The sequence below is a fragment of the Scyliorhinus torazame genome, chromosome 7, assembly GCF_047496885.1.
Source record: "Scyliorhinus torazame isolate Kashiwa2021f chromosome 7, sScyTor2.1, whole genome shotgun sequence".
Classification (NCBI taxonomy): domain Eukaryota; kingdom Metazoa; phylum Chordata; class Chondrichthyes; order Carcharhiniformes; family Scyliorhinidae; genus Scyliorhinus; species Scyliorhinus torazame.
In genome coordinates, this window is record NC_092713.1 from 64,123,619 (window position 1) to 64,140,246 (window position 16,628).

Consider the following 16,628-nt stretch of genomic DNA (forward strand, 5'->3'; position numbering starts at 1 on the left):
ACATTTGTCCTCGTAAAGAGCAACATTAAAGTTCAGTCTTGTTCATTTTTTTTGAATTTAGAGTATCCAATTAATTTTTTCCAATTAAGGGGCAATTTAGCATGGCCAATCGACCTAGCCTGTACATTTTCGGGTTGTGCAGACGAAACCCACACATACACAGGGAGAATGTGCAAATACCACACAGACAGTGACCCAGAGCCAGGATCGAACCTGGGACCTCGGCATCATGGGGCAGCAATGCTAACCAGTGTGCCACCTGCTAGCCAAGTCTTGTTCATTGGGGAGTAACTTAAGTTTTTAATGAATACTAAATCATAATTGCTGCTGAATAACCTCTCTGGCTCTGAAAAACAGATTTTACAGTACAGAAGTTAATTCCCTCGGAAGAACGTTTAAAAGTTCCAGACTTTTAATTAAATATATTTTTTGAAAAAGAAAATATTTTTGTTCTTATATTTATGCTTATCCCATAACTTTGTGTATGTTCTAATCTTTATTTTGTTCTCTGTGCAACAATTTAGTCTGACTTATTTTCCCTACATTTTACATCTTGCTTTGCCATCTTTGGGAATTATTCAGTCTGATTGACTGATCAGCCTATCTGCTGCCTGCTCTGTTGCTGGACACCGCACATCACCTGTAGAAGGTGCCACATTGAAAATGATGTTGGAAAAGGGCTAGAGTCTGCTAAATCATTCTGGGCAAATTTCCTTGAGGATTTGCCTCCCTTGTGACCAGCGGCGTATGATAGATATCGCATTGATAATACAGGTGAGAACCAGCTGAATATTTTAAAAAATCAGAGGAGAATACAAAAGGGATTAAGTGGGGCAAAGAGAGTGCATGAGAAGAGACTGTCAGCTAACAAAAGGGAATCAAAATATCTTATTAAAGTAAAAGGGTAATAAGCGGATTTGTGGGCCAATAAAGAGATCTAAACATGGAGCCAGAGGACACAGTTGAGGTATTAAATTGGTATCTATCGTTACCAAGGAAGAAGATGCTGCCAAATTCATAGTGAAAGAAGAAATGAAATGAAAATCGCTTATTGTCTCAAGTTGGCTTCAAATGAAGTTAATGTGAAAAGCCCCTAGTCGCCACATTCCGGTGCCTTTTTGGGGGAGGGTGGTACGGGAATTGAACCCGCGCTGCTGGCCTGCCTTGGTCTGCTTTAAAAGCCAGCTATTTAGCCCTGTGCTAAACCAACTACCAGGAGGTAGTTGAATTTCTGGATAGGCTAAAATTGATAAAGAGGAAGCACGAGAAACGCTGGCTATACTAAAGTTGGTAAGTTATCAGGATAGGTTGAGATCCACCTGAGGATACTGAAATAGGTAAGGGTGGATATTTCAAAGGCACTGGCAATCATCTTCCCATCCTCCTTTGTAACAGATGTGGCACCAGAGGGCTGGAGAATTGCAAATGTTATACCCTATTGAAAGGGCGTAAGGATAAACCCAGCAACTACAGTTTAACCTCAGTGATGAGAAAGCTTTTAGAAGCAATAATCCAGAACAAAATTCAGTTGCTTGGACAAGTGCAGATTCATTAGTGAAGGTCAACGCAGATTTCCTAAAGGCAAATAGTGTTTAACTGGAGTAACTTGATTGAGCTTTTTTGAGGTTTGATGGGGATAATGCAGTGCTGATGTGTACATAGACTTCCAAAGTTTGATAAAGGGCCACACATCAGGATTGTCAGCAAAGTTAAAGAGTTAAAGCCCATGGAAAAAATGGGTCAGTGGCAGAATGGATATGAAGGAAACAGAGTAATGATCAATAGTTAGTTCTAGGACTGGAGCAAGATGTACAGGGGTTAGTAGTCGTACCACTGCAGTACTGCTGAATTTCTTGATAGCAATATATTAGTGGCCTGGACCTGGTTGCCTATGGCACAAGTTTAAAATTTGCAGACAACACAAGATAGTGTGAACTGCGAGGAGGATTGTGATAGACTTCAAGAGGACATAGATAAGTTGAATGGCAAACATGGGCAGATCAAATTAAACAAGTAGCAGATCAAATTTAACAGAGAAATGCGGTACATATTGTTAGAAAGAAGGAGGCAAGACAATGTAATATAAAGAGCACAATTCCAAAGGGATGTAGGTATAGGTTGAATATGGCAGGTCGAGAAAGTGGTTAAAAAGGCAGAAAGGAATTCTTAGCTTTATAAATTGATTACAAAAGCAAGAAAGTTGTAATGAGAACTTTGTTTGGCCTCAGCTGGAGTTTGTGTCTGATTCTGGGCACACACTCTTGGAAGTATGTAAAGGCTTTACAGAGGATGCATAAAAGATTTATGGGAATTGTTCGGGGTGAGAGACTTCAGTTACATGGATAGATTTGAGAAGCTGAGATCGTTCTCTTTATCGGGAAGGTTGAGAGAAGATTTGATAGAAGTGTACAAAATTATGAGGGTTCCAGACGGAACCGGGGAGATCGTGTGGTACAGTGGTAATGTTCCTACTTCTGGGCCAGAAGATCCGGGATCAAGTCCCACCTCAGGACTTGATGGCCGCAAAAGCTGCCTTCGTAACTTGGCAAACATATTGATCCTTCCAATACACCTGATGACAGATGATAAAAACAGGAAAGTTTCCTGGCCGGCCATACCACAGAAGGCAACGGCAAACCACTGCAGTACTTTGCCAAGCATAACCATGGATGACACCAATGGAAGTCCATGCTTGCCACTGCACTCTTAGGGCATGGTACAAGAAGGAGGAGACAGGGTAGATAAAGGGAAACTGTTCCCTTTGGCAAAAAGATCAAGAACCAGAAAATATCGATTTGTGGTGCTAGGCAAAAGCAGAAATGGCAACATGAGCAAAAACCTTTTTGAATATTGTGCGGAATGCACAATCAGAGAGTGGTGAAGGCAGATACAATCAGGATTTTCTAACGGGTGTCAGATAAGAGAAGAGAAAAGAATTGCAGGGCTACAAGGAAATGACAGGGGAGTGGGATTAGTAGTGTTGTTCATGCAGAGAGCCAGTATAGACATGACAGGCTGAATGGTCAACTGTGTTATAACCATTCTCTACTCTATTATACTGTTTGAGAGTGAATCATCAAATCATTCCTTAGTCTACATCAGCACTCAGATAAATTCTATTTATCCCTTAAAGTTGTGCTCCCTATGGAAACGCGGCCAGCATATTGACAGTCTTTGGTGTGTCCTCAGTTTTAATTCCATTTTTATAATTTACAGATTTTACCTTTTTTTAACCATCCACTTACTGTGATGGTACAAAACATTTCTTTAATTGTTGGATTTAGTCTCTGCTGTTATACCTTTCTCCTTGCCCTAAGACTCTTTGCCCTTCTTGGCACTCAGCCTCGTGTCTGTTTTCTTTCTTATATTCGTTAATGAACCCCTGATCTCTTCTGTCTGCTTTATTTGTGGAGGTTACTTTTCCTTTATAATTCAGTTTTAACTTGTTACTACACTTTGGGTGATGTTCGTTTAGCTTAACAGTTTTCTGTGCGTATTTGTCCAACATGTGCCGTATTATTAAAGATGTTCCTTCGTCTTCTAAAGGTGTCGCTGCATAAATTTCACCAGTAATTATTCTAGTTGTTCTGCATTTCATTAAATGTAGCCTGTTTCAAATTATATGCAGGGTTCTTGGCCTTTGATATTTCTGCTTCCCAGATCATGTTTATCTTTATTGTATTGTGGTCTCTGTCTCCTAGGGATAACACACCATCAATTTCCTGGACACTGATTGGACCTTTTACAAAACACGATAAGCCCAGTCTCTTTTTGGTTTCTGGATCAAAAGAATAATGCATTTCATTTATCATATCTAATTCTTAAACACTTGCATCTCCCCAGTTTGCATTTGCTTTATTGCAATCTTCCATTGAAATCACTTTCTGTTCCAATTACAGTACTCCATTTATGTTCTCTCCAAGGCCATATATAAATATTGTAAGATTTAATAATAATCTTTATTATTAATAACTTATAATCTAATTCCTTTTAATAAAGGTTAACATACCATTTGATTTCCCAGTTGCTTCCTGTATCTCCATGTCAACTTTCTGAGATTCATGTACAAAGGCACTAAAGTCCTTCTGAATATCAGCATTTTCCAGTTTCCCACTGAAAAAAATATACTGTTTTCAATTTTTCCACCAAAGTGGATAACTTCATGTTTCTCACATTATGTTCTGTAGAATCCGACGGGCGAGAAACACTCAAAGGACGCACGGTAAAATATAAAGAAAGATTTATTTAGATACACTGCCAAACTCTGAAGCCTCAAAGGGTCACCCTCCCCGACCTACACCCAGGCCGGGGGGTTTTATACTGTGGAGCCTTCCTGCACCGCCCTAAATACCGGGGGAGTTCATACTTTTATGAGTTAATGGGAACCGGATGGCGGCACTCCCTTACTGTCCCATCTCCAATGTTCTTGTCTATGAACATGTTTGAACCCTTTTGCATTCTCCTCATGTCTTCTTCATAGCACATTTTCTGACTTAAGAACTCTCAACAGTGTTGGACACGTTATACCCAGTGCCCTCATCTAAATTATTGGCATCCTGGATTATAAATAGCTGAGGCCCAAGCACTCAGCTTTGTGGTATCCTACTGGTTACACCCTGCAATCTGAAAATGGCCTGTTTATTTCTAATATTGGAGGACGGCAAGGTAGCACAGTGGTTATCACTGTTGCTTCATAGCACCAGGGACCTGGGTTTGATTCCCGGCTTGTGTCACTGTCTGTGTGGAGTCTGTACGTTCTCCCTGTGTCTGCGTGGGTTTCCTCCGGGTGCTCTGGTTTTCTCCCACAGTCCAAAGATGTGCGGGTTAGGTGGATTGGTCACACTAAATTGCCCCGTAGTGTCCAAACGTTAGGTGGGGTTGCAGGGTTTGTGGGCTTAGGTAGGGTGCTCTTTCAGGGGCCGATGTAGACTCGTTTTGCAGGGAAATATATTGCAGATCAGTGGATATTCTCATAGTATGTTGCTTATCTTCATCAGGGAGTAATTTCAGGCTTTCCATTTGAACGTTAAATTAATGGGGTCAGCTTCAGCATGTAAGGTGAGCCAGAACTTTCAAGGATAATGTTCCATTTCTAAAGCAAATTCCTGGTAAATGTTCAGTTTCTGGAGCACTGTACAAGTACACTCGCTCCTGCAGGAGCACATGAAAAACACTGTATTTCTGAAATACAATTATAAATGACAATTATATGAGTGAAATACATTCACTCACTTGGGAGTGCAAACATGAAGTTATGTTTTAAAATACCCCAGTAAAAGTAGTGCCAGAGTGAAAATTTGATTGAGAGATGACACTAAATTGTTTCACAAAAACAATTATATTTACTCTTCCACTTTATTTTATTTTTTTAATTCCCTGCCCTCCCAAGATAAGATGGGGAACGACAGGTTTTTAAACAGGTTATGGATGATTTGAATACTCATCTTGTGAAAGTAACAAGAGATCTGCCTGATCCAAGAGTTAAGTAAGCTGAATTTGAGGAGTGTGATAACTTTGGTGACTCAACTTTGAGCCAGACCAAGCTCACCTAGATGCCCGGATTGCAGGATTCTCCACCATCGCCGGGATGCCCCAGGCCTAGGGCGTAATTGATGGCACGCATGTTGCCATCTGTGTTGTGCTCACCAGATTGTGCTCCAGAAACCTGTCCATTAATGTCACCCATCGAGGTGTGTGTCTCTGTGCTGGTGGAGGATGCGGGTGATAGCTGTGACGCCTCGATGGTCGTTTCCTCAGTGCTCTTCTCCGAGGTGGACTCTTGGGTGCCCGGGGGCGAAGAATTTGGATGGCCCAGCCCCATCAGATGGAGATCGTGCAAGACAATGGACATGTGGTCAGTGAGTGGGAAGGATCATTTTGCCTGACATGAACAACTCACTTGAGACAGGTCTTCTGGGTGAAGGGGCAGTGGGCCCTCAGCTCTGTGGCGCAGGCCAACCTCGCCGTCAGTGAAATGAAACTGAAATGAAATGAAAATCGCTTATTGTCACAAGTTGGCTTCAAATGAAGTTACTGTGAAAAGCCCCTAGTCACCACATTCTGGCGCCTGTTCGGGGAGGCTGGTACGGGAATTGAACCATGCTGCTGGCCTGCCTTGGTCTGCTTTCAAAGCCAGCGATTTAGCCCTGTACTGCTCTCTCCTCGGTCAACTCTGTGATTTCCAGGGCCCCTTCCTCATGGGGTGTGAGGACTCAAATCTCTGGGATTCCACCCCCCATCTTGGTCCTTACCCGCTTATTATGGGCTGTCGTCTCCTGCGGGAACAAAGTGAGGCCATTGTGAGCTGCACACTATGCGTCAAGAGGGTCTATAGAAAGTCGCATGTGTAAGCACTGCAGCTGAACATGAAGGGGTTGGGCTAGTGGGTGCCAGTGGGTTGAGGAGCAAGCACAAAGATTAGATGTGGGAAGGGTGAAAGGCGCCAGCCAATGATTTGTGGGGGGATGATGGGGAGGGTTGTGAATTTGAGGGTGAAAGGTGGAACCGATGCCAAGAAAGAGGTGGTAACCTACCCTTGCAGCTCTGTGGAGGTCGTTGGATGGCGGTCCTCCTGGTCATGCTGCTCTCACTGACAGCCGCTGCCACTCGTCCTCCGACCCTCTCGCGGGAACAGAATGTCCCGTTTCACATCAATGGCATCGAGAAGCCTTGTGAGTTCGCCATTCTCAAAATGAGGAGCGGGTCTGCGTGCTGCCACGTGTTGAATGAGAGTAAGTGGTGAGGGAGAGTTTAAAAGCAGTTCCCTCTTGTTAGCAATGTGAACGCTGAGGCGCGAGTCAGGCAAGGCAGCCAGTAATGGTGCTGTTAAATACAGGCCACGATCTCGCCAATGCGTCCGTCAAGAAACATCCCCGACGTGCTCAAAATGGAACTTTGAAATAAGTAAATTTAAAAAAGCATTTTTTTGACATTCTTTATTTGACAAATTCCTCACATACATAGCTGGCGGTGTTAGAACTGTTTCTTCAAGTAACTCCCTAATCAGAAGCATCTTCCGCTCTTCAAGGTGCTCTAAGTGAAAGAAATATATGGGTAACATTATTATAAAATAATAAAGCATGTTGGAAAGCAATTCAATTAACAGACATAAATTAAACAACAGTATCCAGGAAATATGGTTTGATCTGAGAAGCATAAGCCTTGCTGAAGGCTGTGATTTGATGCTCTTGAACTATTTCACACTTTAAATTCACATCTCTTGGGATGTGAATTAGTAACTTTGATAGTTCTCCACAAATCGTCTGGTGCAGAATTAATTTAATCATTTTCATCCTGTCTACTTGCCCCTGCCCCGGCTGAGATGGCTTGATCTGTTGATTTTATTACATCATTCAGTTAAAAGTTAAAGTAAATAATACCTAAAAATATCTTTGGTGGCATAATAAGAAGGAATGTTGCTGAAACATTGCCAAATAGTGTGTGGAAAACCTGAGCAGCAGGTTGCTATGTACATTACCATTCAGGCCACGAATGGCTCCAGTGGAGGTCTTGCACAGAGAACCCATGAAATGTTCAGCTGTGCCATTTCCCAGCTAAATCAGGATCAGCCTTGCAACATTAACTTAAGTCAACCTGAACTCACATGGTTCTTCTTGGCATTAAATGGGATATCTCCTCTCTCATGAATACACAGCAGAGAATATGCCTCACATTGGTTGGCCAGTGATGTATAACATCATTAGTAGGCTTTGAAAATATATAGGGCTTCATTGATAAGTTGGCGAAATAGATATCTCAAATAGATGTCTTAATGACTAAGACTGTGAACAAGCCACTTAAAAATTGTATAAAAAGATCCAGCAATGAGGATGGAAAATAAACTTACTAAGTGGGAACCGTGCCATGATTCTGATCCATTCCTGTTAAAGTTATCAGGGATAAAATGGTAAGAAAATTGCAAAACAACGTAAGTAGTAATGAGCTAAGATAGGGAAATACATTTCCCTGTTGCAAAACTCTTAGTCCGACAATGCGTGACTGTTATCAACAACCAGAGTTAATATTGTTCAGTTCTGGGGCGGCACGGGGGCGCAGTGGTTAGCACTGCTGCCTAATGTGCCGAGGACCCGGGTTCGATCCCGACCCCGGGTCACTGCCAGTGTGGAGTTTGCACATTCTCCCGGTATTTGCATGGGACTCACCCTCACAACTCAAAGATGTGCAGCGTAGGTGAATTGGCCACGTTAAATTGCCCTTAATTGGAAAAAAATAATTGGGTGCTCTAAATTTATTTTAAAAAACAGTGATCAGTTCCACCGATTTCAAATGGTAATTCATAGAATCCAAACAGTGCAGAAGGAGACCATTCGGCCAATCGAGTCCGCACCGACCCTCTGAAAGAGCGCCCTCCCTACGCCACCTCCCCCATCCCATCTCTGTAATTTGGACACTAAGGGGCAATTTAACATGGTCAATCCACCTAACAGGCACATCTTTGGATTTTGGTAGGAAACTGGAGCACCCGGAGGAAACCCACGCAGACTCGGAGAGAACGTGCAAACACCCCACAGACAGTCACTCCAGGACAGAATTGAACCCTGGCCCTGTGCAGTGCAAACCACTGTGCCATTATATTTCGAACAGAAAAATGCATATTTTATGACAAGGTACATTTTTTGAAAGTTTAATTGCAATCCACAAATACTTACACTGTTTTGTACCTTTTTTTGTCTTTGCCCTCTCTCTCCTTTCAAGCAGATCTGTTTGTCTCCGCTGACAGAAAGGTGCTTTCATGGGTTCTCTGTGCAAGACCTCCACTGGAGCCGGTGTTCTTCTTTGGTGGATCAGATATTGGATCATATTATTATCATCATCATCCATCATCAGACAGTGACATGGGCATGAAATCACCTTGAATGTTGCACCCCACATGTTAACACAGAGGTCCTTGCCATCCTTATACATCTGCAGAAAGAATAATTTGAGTGTTAACAGGCAGGTGGTCATCATATTACACTTTTTTATGAAGAATATCAATTCCAATTGGTTATGTGCATTAAAGATGCAATTGCTTGAAGATGCAGAATAGTGAATGAGATTCATCAGCAACAAAATCATCATCAGACGGATAATTGTAATAACACGAATAGGGACTGTAAGATATCTGTTTAACTTTTCTCTTTGCCCATGGTGAGTTTTGGCATAGCAAGGGGTAATGTGGGACTGGAGTTCAGTACTATCCACAGTGTGATCTTAAAGGGTCACTTGACAAGGGAGCTGTGTCAGTCTAAGAGTGTGCAGAGACCTATTTAGAAGTAAGCAAAGGGCAGCATGATGGCGCAGTGGTTAGCATTGCTGCCTCACGGCGCCGAGGTCCCAGGTTCGATCCCGGCTCTGGGTCACTGTCCGTGTGGAGTTTGCTCATTCTCCCCATGTTTGTGTGGGTTTCGCCCCCCACAACCCAAAGATGTGCAAGCTAGGTGGAATGACCATGCTAAATTGTCCCTTAATTGGAAAAATGAATTGGGTACTCTAAATTTAAGAAATAAAAAAGAACTATGTAGAAGTAAGCATGGAGTTAGCACATAGTCTGGGCTGTCCTTTGTACATATGTGTATCTACATATGCATTACCAACAAACATTGAACCTTACAAGCCCTGGATCTCTTTGTGAGACCGAATGAACAGAACAAACCCTTACAATAAGTTACATTTTATGATTTTAAACTAACAAATACATTTATTGACAACAAGCATGTGCATAAGAAAGCATGACAAAAGATCATCCAGCCCATTCCTTATACACACCAATTTATCCGAACACAGTCTCTTCAATCCTCCAAGGGAATTTTTATTTGACACCCAAAGAAAACAAGTGAAAGTTCGCATTACCATTCCAACGACAGTATTCAACTCTGAAAAGTTACTTTCAACAATTAGATATTTTATGTTCTGAACAGTACAAGAAACATCTGTCCCAACAAGTATTTGATAAATAATCTATATTTTATCCTCCAGTCTCATTCTCTACCAACTATTTATCCAGCTCTTTTTGAAGGAGTTAATTGTTTTTCTATCATCTTCAAGCAATGTGCTCTGGAGAGTGATGACTATCTATGTCGGCTTATCCAACATATGGCTCATGGGCCAGATGTGACCCATGAGTCTGTCTATGCAGCCCTCGGTGCCAGTTTTCAAAACCCTGGTCAAACAGTTTGAATGGAAGATTCTGCATAGATCTGCAGCTCTAATCACAGGCCATTTCTCTCCTGTATTTGCACCCGTGAGCCTATCAGCGGCAAGCGTGGGATAGAAACAGTTTGTGATTGGAGGAGCAGAATACACCAGCAGGGGTGAGTTTGTGCATGAGGTGTTGATGTCGGGGAGATGAGAAGCAAGTTCTAGGGAGCTAAGCACCAGAGAGACAAGGGGCAGGGAGCCGAGCAGTGGGCCCGGGGGTCCACTGGCATCTGAGTAAGTGAGTGAATAGGGATTCAGAGAGGGAGAGGTGTGATGCACGATCAATTACACAAAGACGAGAGTAGGATGTAATCAAGGCTTTATTACACTGAGATGTGTGGCCTCCTCCAGCAGCTGATGAAATGGCTGCTGTACTGGGAGCACACATATTTATACTCCGCTTACTGGGCGGAGCCAGCAGGCAGGAACCTACCCCCGTACCTGTAGTACAGGGGCCTTACGGTAAAGCACCCAAATCAACATCCTATATATACAATATATACATCAATGGTGACTACCACATTCACCCCCTGTTAAGAAAATGAGTCCGGCGGGGGTGGTGGAGAACTATATGCAGAAAGTTGTGTTTTAAAAGTACAGATAATATTACAAATTCAGGCGGACCGGTCCCTTGATCTGTCAATGAGAGAGCCGCAGTGCTGGTGGCGACTCCGGCGGCGGCTTGGTCTTCGGTGACTCCGGGAGCGTGTCGAAATCCTCTTCATCCCCGGGTGTGAGCAAGGGGAGGATGGATTGTTCCAGGGCGGGGACTGCGGTGGGGTGTGCCGGGGGGGGTGGTGCCGGGTCGGAGGGGGGGGGGGTGGAACCAGCTGGTGCCAGGTCCCTGAGGGGGACTGTGTCTTGGCGGCCATCGGGGTACGCTACGTAGGAGTACTGAGGGTTAGCGTGAAGTAGCTGTACCCTCTCAACCAACGGGCCCACCTTGTGGAGTCGAACGTGTCTACGAGGAGAACGGGTCCTGGAGCTGCCAACCATGTCGGGAGCGAAACCCCGGAGGTGGACTTCCTAGGGAAGGCAAAGAGACATTCATGGGGGATTTCATTAGTCGCGGTGCACAGGAACGACCGAATGGAGTGAAGTGCGTCAGGGAGGACCTCCTGCCAGCGGGAGGCCGGGAGATTTCTGGACTGTAGGGCCAGCTGGATAGCCCTCCAGACCATCCCATTCTTCCTCTCCACCTGCCCGTTTCCCCTGGGGTTGTAGCTGGTCATCTTGCTCAAGGCAATGCCCCTGTTGAGCAGGTACTGGCGTAGCTCATTGCTCATGAATGAGGATCCCCGGTCGCTGTGGACGTAGGAAGCCGAACAGAGCGAACATGGTGTTGAGGGCTTTGATGCCGGTGGCAGACGTCACGTCGGGTCATGGGACAGCAAAGGGGAATCGGGAATATTCATCGACCACACTGAGAAAGTACGTGTTGCGGTTGGTGGAGGGGAGGGGCCATTTGAAGTCCACGCTGAGGCGTTCAAAGGGGCGGGAGGCCTTCACCAGGTCTGGCCGGTAGAAGTGCGGTTTACACTCCATGCAGACCTGGCAGTCTCTGGTGATCGCCCTGACTTCCTCGATGGAGTAGGGCAGATTGCGGGCCTTGACGAAATGGTAAAAACGTGTGACCCCTGGGTGACAGGTTGTCGTGCAGGGTCCGGAGTCGGTTCACTTGTGCGCTGGCACATGTACCTCAGGATAGGGCATCGGGGGGCTCGTTGAGCTTCCCGGGGCGATACAAAATCTCATAATTGTAGATGGAGAGCTCGATCCTCCACCTCAAGATTTTATCGTTTTTGATCTTGCCCCGCTGTGTGTTATTAAACATGAAGGCAACCGACCATTGGTCAGTGAGGAGAGTGTATCTCCTGCCAGCCAGGTAATGCCTCCATGCATGGAGGGTGCGGGAAAAGAATGCCACGGGCCTGCCTGCCTGGTTGAGGGTGGCGGCCAGAGCGACGTCTGTTGCATCGCTCTCGACTTGGAAGGGGAGCGTCTCGTCGACCGCGTGCATCGCGGCCTTGGCGATGTCGGCCATGATACGGTTAAAGGCTTGGTGAGCCTCGGCCGTCAGAGGAAGAATAGTGGAATGAATGAGTGGGTGGGCCTTGTCAGCATAGTTTGCGACCCACTGGGCGTAACACGAAAAGGACCCCAGGCAACATTTGAGGGCCTTGGGGCAGTGGGAGTTCCATGAGGGGGGAGCATGCGTTCGGGGTCGGACCCCAGAACTCCGTTCTGGATCACATCGCCAAGGATGGCTAAGTGGTTCTCCTTGTTATACGTGAGGTTGAGGAGAGTGGCGGTGTGGAGAAACTTGGCACGGTTGGCGTCATGGTCCTGCTGATTGTGGCCGCAGACGGTGACATTCTCCAGGTACGGGAAAGTGGCCCGCAGCCTGTACCGGTCAACCATTTGGTCCATCTCCCGTTGGAAGACCGAGACCCCGTTGGTGACGCTGAAGGGAACCCTAAGACAGTGAAGAAGGCGGCCGTCTGCCTCGAACGCAGTATATGGGCGGTCTGCCTTGCGGATGGGGAGCTGGTGATCAGCAGATTTCAGGTTCACTGTCGAGAAGACCCGGTACTGTGCAATCTGATTGAGCATATCAGATATGCGTGGGAGGGCGTACGTGTCGAGCTGTGTGTACCAATTGATGGTCTGACTGTCGTCAACGACCATCCTGTTTTTCTCCCCAGTTTTGACCACTACCACTTGGGCTCTCCAGGGGCTATTGCTGGCCTCGATGATGCCTTCCCGAAGCAGCCGGTGGAAGTCAGACCTGATGAAGGTCCTGTCCTGGGCGCTGTAACGTCTGCTCCTGGTGGCGACGGGTTTGCAATCCGGGGTTAGGTTTGCAAAAAGGGAAGGTGGGTCAACCTTAAGGGTCGTGAGGCCACACACAGTAAGGGGTGGTAGGGGCCCGCCAAATTTCAGGGTGAGGCTCTGGAGGTTGCACTGGAAGTCCAGGCTGAGTAGCAAGGCAGCGCAGAGGAGGACGTAGAGGCGGAAGCCGCTGAACTCCACGCCCTGGACAGTGACAGTGGCGATGCAGTACCCCCGGATCGCCACGGAGTGGGACTCGGAGGCCAGGGAGATTCTCTGGTTGGCGGGGTGTACCACGAGGGAGCAGCGCCTTACCGTATCGGGGTGAATGAAGCTCTGTGCTCCCGGAGTCCAGCAGGTAGGAGATCTCGTGCCCGTTGACTTTAGTTGAAGCAGTCGTGAGGTTGTGTGGTCGAGACTGGTCAATCGTGACCGAGGCGAGACGCGGCTGGTCGTTGGCGGTTGCAGGCGATGAACGGCCAGATGCGGTGCCCGACGGGCATGGGTCCTGAATCGGGTAAGATGGCGGCGCCCACGGGCCGCACGTATCGTGAGTCGAGCAATCTGGCGGCGTCCACTGGCCGCACATAGTACTAGGCGGAGAAGATGGCGGTGCCCACTGGCGGCACGTGGGGGTTGCTGGGACAATAGCGGCGATTGAGCGGGCCTGGCACACTGCAGGCCTTGCAGAGGGAGCTCCGCGCCGGGCAGCGCTGTCTGGGGTGTTTTGCCTGCCCACAGAAGTAGCATTTGAGTCCCCCGGGGTTGATTGGCTGCCACGCAGCACAGGCGTGGGATTGGCTGAGGGCGGTCCCTGATGGGGTCCACGATGGGGCGGCGTCTGCAGAGTCCACGATGCACGGGGGGGGGAGGGGGGGGTGGGCCGCGCGGTCGGGGGCATAGGCCTGAATGTTGCGTGATGCGACCGTAAGTAAAAGCGCTAGTTTTTTGGTCGCCGCGAGGTCGAGCGTGGCCCCCTCTAAGAGGCGCTGGCGGATGTAGTCAGACCCTATGCCCATAACAAATGCGTCTCTCATTAGCAAATTTGAGTGTTCCGTGACCGAAACGGCCTGACAGTCACAGTCTCTAACTAGGGGGAGCAGGGCGCGCCAGAAATCTTCCACCGACTCACCGGGAAGTTGACGCCGCGTGGAGAGGAGGTGCCTGGCGTAGAGTGTGTTAGTCCGCTGAGGGTAGTTTTCCTTCAGTAGCGCATGGCCTCTGCATAGGTTGGCGCATCCTGGACAAGTGGAAAGACGTTGGAGCCGCGTGTAAAGGATCTGGAGCTTCTGGGCTTCTGGAATTTCGTCATGGACAGACCCGACATACGCTTCAAAACAGGCTAGCCAATGGTCAAAGTCCTTTTGGCGTTGTCTGATTGCGGATGCAGCTGCAGGCGATCCGGCTTGATGCGGAGGTCCATCTTCTGAAAAACTCAGTGTAATAAATTGATGCACGATCAATTACACAAAGACGAGAGTAGGATGTAATCGAGGCTTTATTACACTGAGATGTGTGGCCTCCTACAGCAGCTGACAAAATGGCTGCTGTACTGGGAGCACACATATTTATACTTTGCCTACTGGGCGGAGCCAGCAGGCAGGGATCTACCCCCGTACCTGTAGTACAGGGGCCTTAGCATAAAGCACCTATATCAACATCCTATATATACAATATATACATCAGTGGTGACTACCACAAGGTGAGGGAGGAATGAGGGTTGTGAGGAAGGTAATGAGGTGTGCGAGAGGGGGTGAAGGGATGAGAGATGTGAGGGAGGGAATGGTAAATGTGAGGGAGGGAATGGGAGATGTAAAGGAGGGGATGAGAGAGCTTGAGGGGGCGTGAGAAAGAGGGGCATTAGGGAGTGGGGGGTCTGAGGGAGAGGGTGTATGAGGGAGAAGGGTGCATGATGGAAAGGGGGCATAAGGAAGGGGGACATAGGGGCATGGGAGAGGGGGACATGAGGGAGAAGGGAGCATAAGGGAGAGGGGTGTTGGGGGGAACGTGAGGGGGCGAAGAGGCATGAGGGAGAGGGTGGCATGAGTCAGAGGGGGATGTCACCGAGAGGAGGGCATAGGTGTGGGGGTTGGGCATAAGGAAGAGGAGGTCCTTGAGGGAGAGGGGGCAAGGTGGGGGAGAGGGGCGAGTTTGGGGAATGGTGGTGCGTTTGGGTGGAGTGGGTTTGTGGGGAGCGGAGAGGTTGCGAGTTTGGGGGGAATGGGTTTGTGTAGAGCGAGTGTGTGTGAGGGGAGTGTGTGCACAGGAGCAGAGTGTGTCTGGCTCACGCCCAGCATTAGGGTTTTCATTCACCCTCACACACCATCATGCACTCTGATCCACTTTCCGTGGGTGAATGAGTGAGGCTGGGGTTTAGCCAGACACACATACCCTCACCATATTATAACCTAATACTCATCTTTATTTATTACTCATTGTTTTGTCTGTTTCTTTTCATTCCTCAGATTTTTTTTTAAAGTTCATGTTTAATGTTGTGCTATGTTGGTAAAATGCACTCTCCTCTGTTTTTTCTTGAGTGTGTGTGTGACTTTAGGGTGAATGCGTCAATAAATAATTCTCTTAAATCATGAAAGCTTGATGCTGGTTATTCCAATTTGATACCGCACCTTGGGGCTGAGAAACATACACACTGATTATGGACAGAAAGGGAAGAGAATTGCGGTTTCAGTTCTTCCTTCAGAAATTTGCACATTGGCCACTTGAGTGAGAACATTTTTTAAACGTGGCCTCCCACCATACGAAAAGGTTGGACAGGCCGGGTTTATGTAATTATACCCAATTTTAACAGACGGAAACAAGGAATCTGCCAATCTCTTCCGCTTTTTCCAGAGCTACAATTATTATTATTATTTTCACAAAAATAACCAAAATATTGGAGTTGGGCAAACCCTCTAAGTGATGATGTGAAATCTATCTCTTTTGTTGAGCAAGAATAGATACAGATATTGCATGCTGGGTGCATGGTGGGGTGAATGGGCAAACAAGCAGTTCAAAGGATGTTCTTTGGAAGTTAATACAAAGTCCCAGTGAAGGACATCAAATAAAGCACTTTGATCAGCTAAGGGGCACGAAACAAAAAGGTATAAATAAACATCTGCATTTATGTAATGCCGTATTACATCTCACAGAAATGTTCCACAAAACTTGACAAATAATGAACTCTTTTGAAATCCAATGTGTTGTGCAGGCAAACATGACAGCCATTTTGTATGAGAATACCATAAAGAGCAAGAAAATGACTCAAATATTTTAAGGGCAGATTGTGAAACATTGGATGGGATGGGGGTCAGATATTAGTCATTAAGCTGTTTTATTTCACTGACAGGAAGTCAATGTAAAGAGTAACAAACAAAGCAAATTTGAGTTAATTGACCTCTAAAGAACTAGGGGAAAATAATAATCATTGCACATTGTTGCTATTGTCAAGCCCTGTAAATGCATTTCATAGTCATAACTCTAAATGCCGATTGTATTCAGTACAGATTTTCTGGAACTGCTTTTTCTTTAAAAGTGGACATTAAAAAGGCTGTTAAAATGGCTACTGAGGGTCGGGTGACTTTTGCAATTTCTACACA

At 46.4% G+C, this 16,628-nt stretch overlaps 1 protein-coding gene across 3 annotated transcripts in view; it reads right to left on the bottom strand.

Moving 5' to 3' along the window:
* Positions 1–6,902: 6,902 nt before the first annotated feature.
* LOC140426275 (riboflavin-binding protein-like) overlaps positions 6,903–16,628 on the bottom strand; it is a 54,049-nt gene continuing 44,323 nt past the window's right edge. Inside the window, exons 6-8 of one of the 3 annotated variants that reach the window (XM_072510832.1) lie at positions 8,682–8,925; positions 7,847–7,880; positions 6,903–7,032 (exon numbers count right to left, since the gene is read on the bottom strand). In XM_072510832.1, coding sequence (XP_072366933.1) covers position 7,032; positions 7,847–7,880; positions 8,682–8,925 — 279 coding nt within the window. In that variant the 3' untranslated portion in view covers positions 6,903–7,031. Of the gene's footprint in view, positions 7,033–7,846; positions 7,881–8,669; positions 8,926–16,628 lie in introns of all 3 variants that reach the window. The other 2 variants (XM_072510833.1, XM_072510835.1) reach the window with 2 other exon arrangements.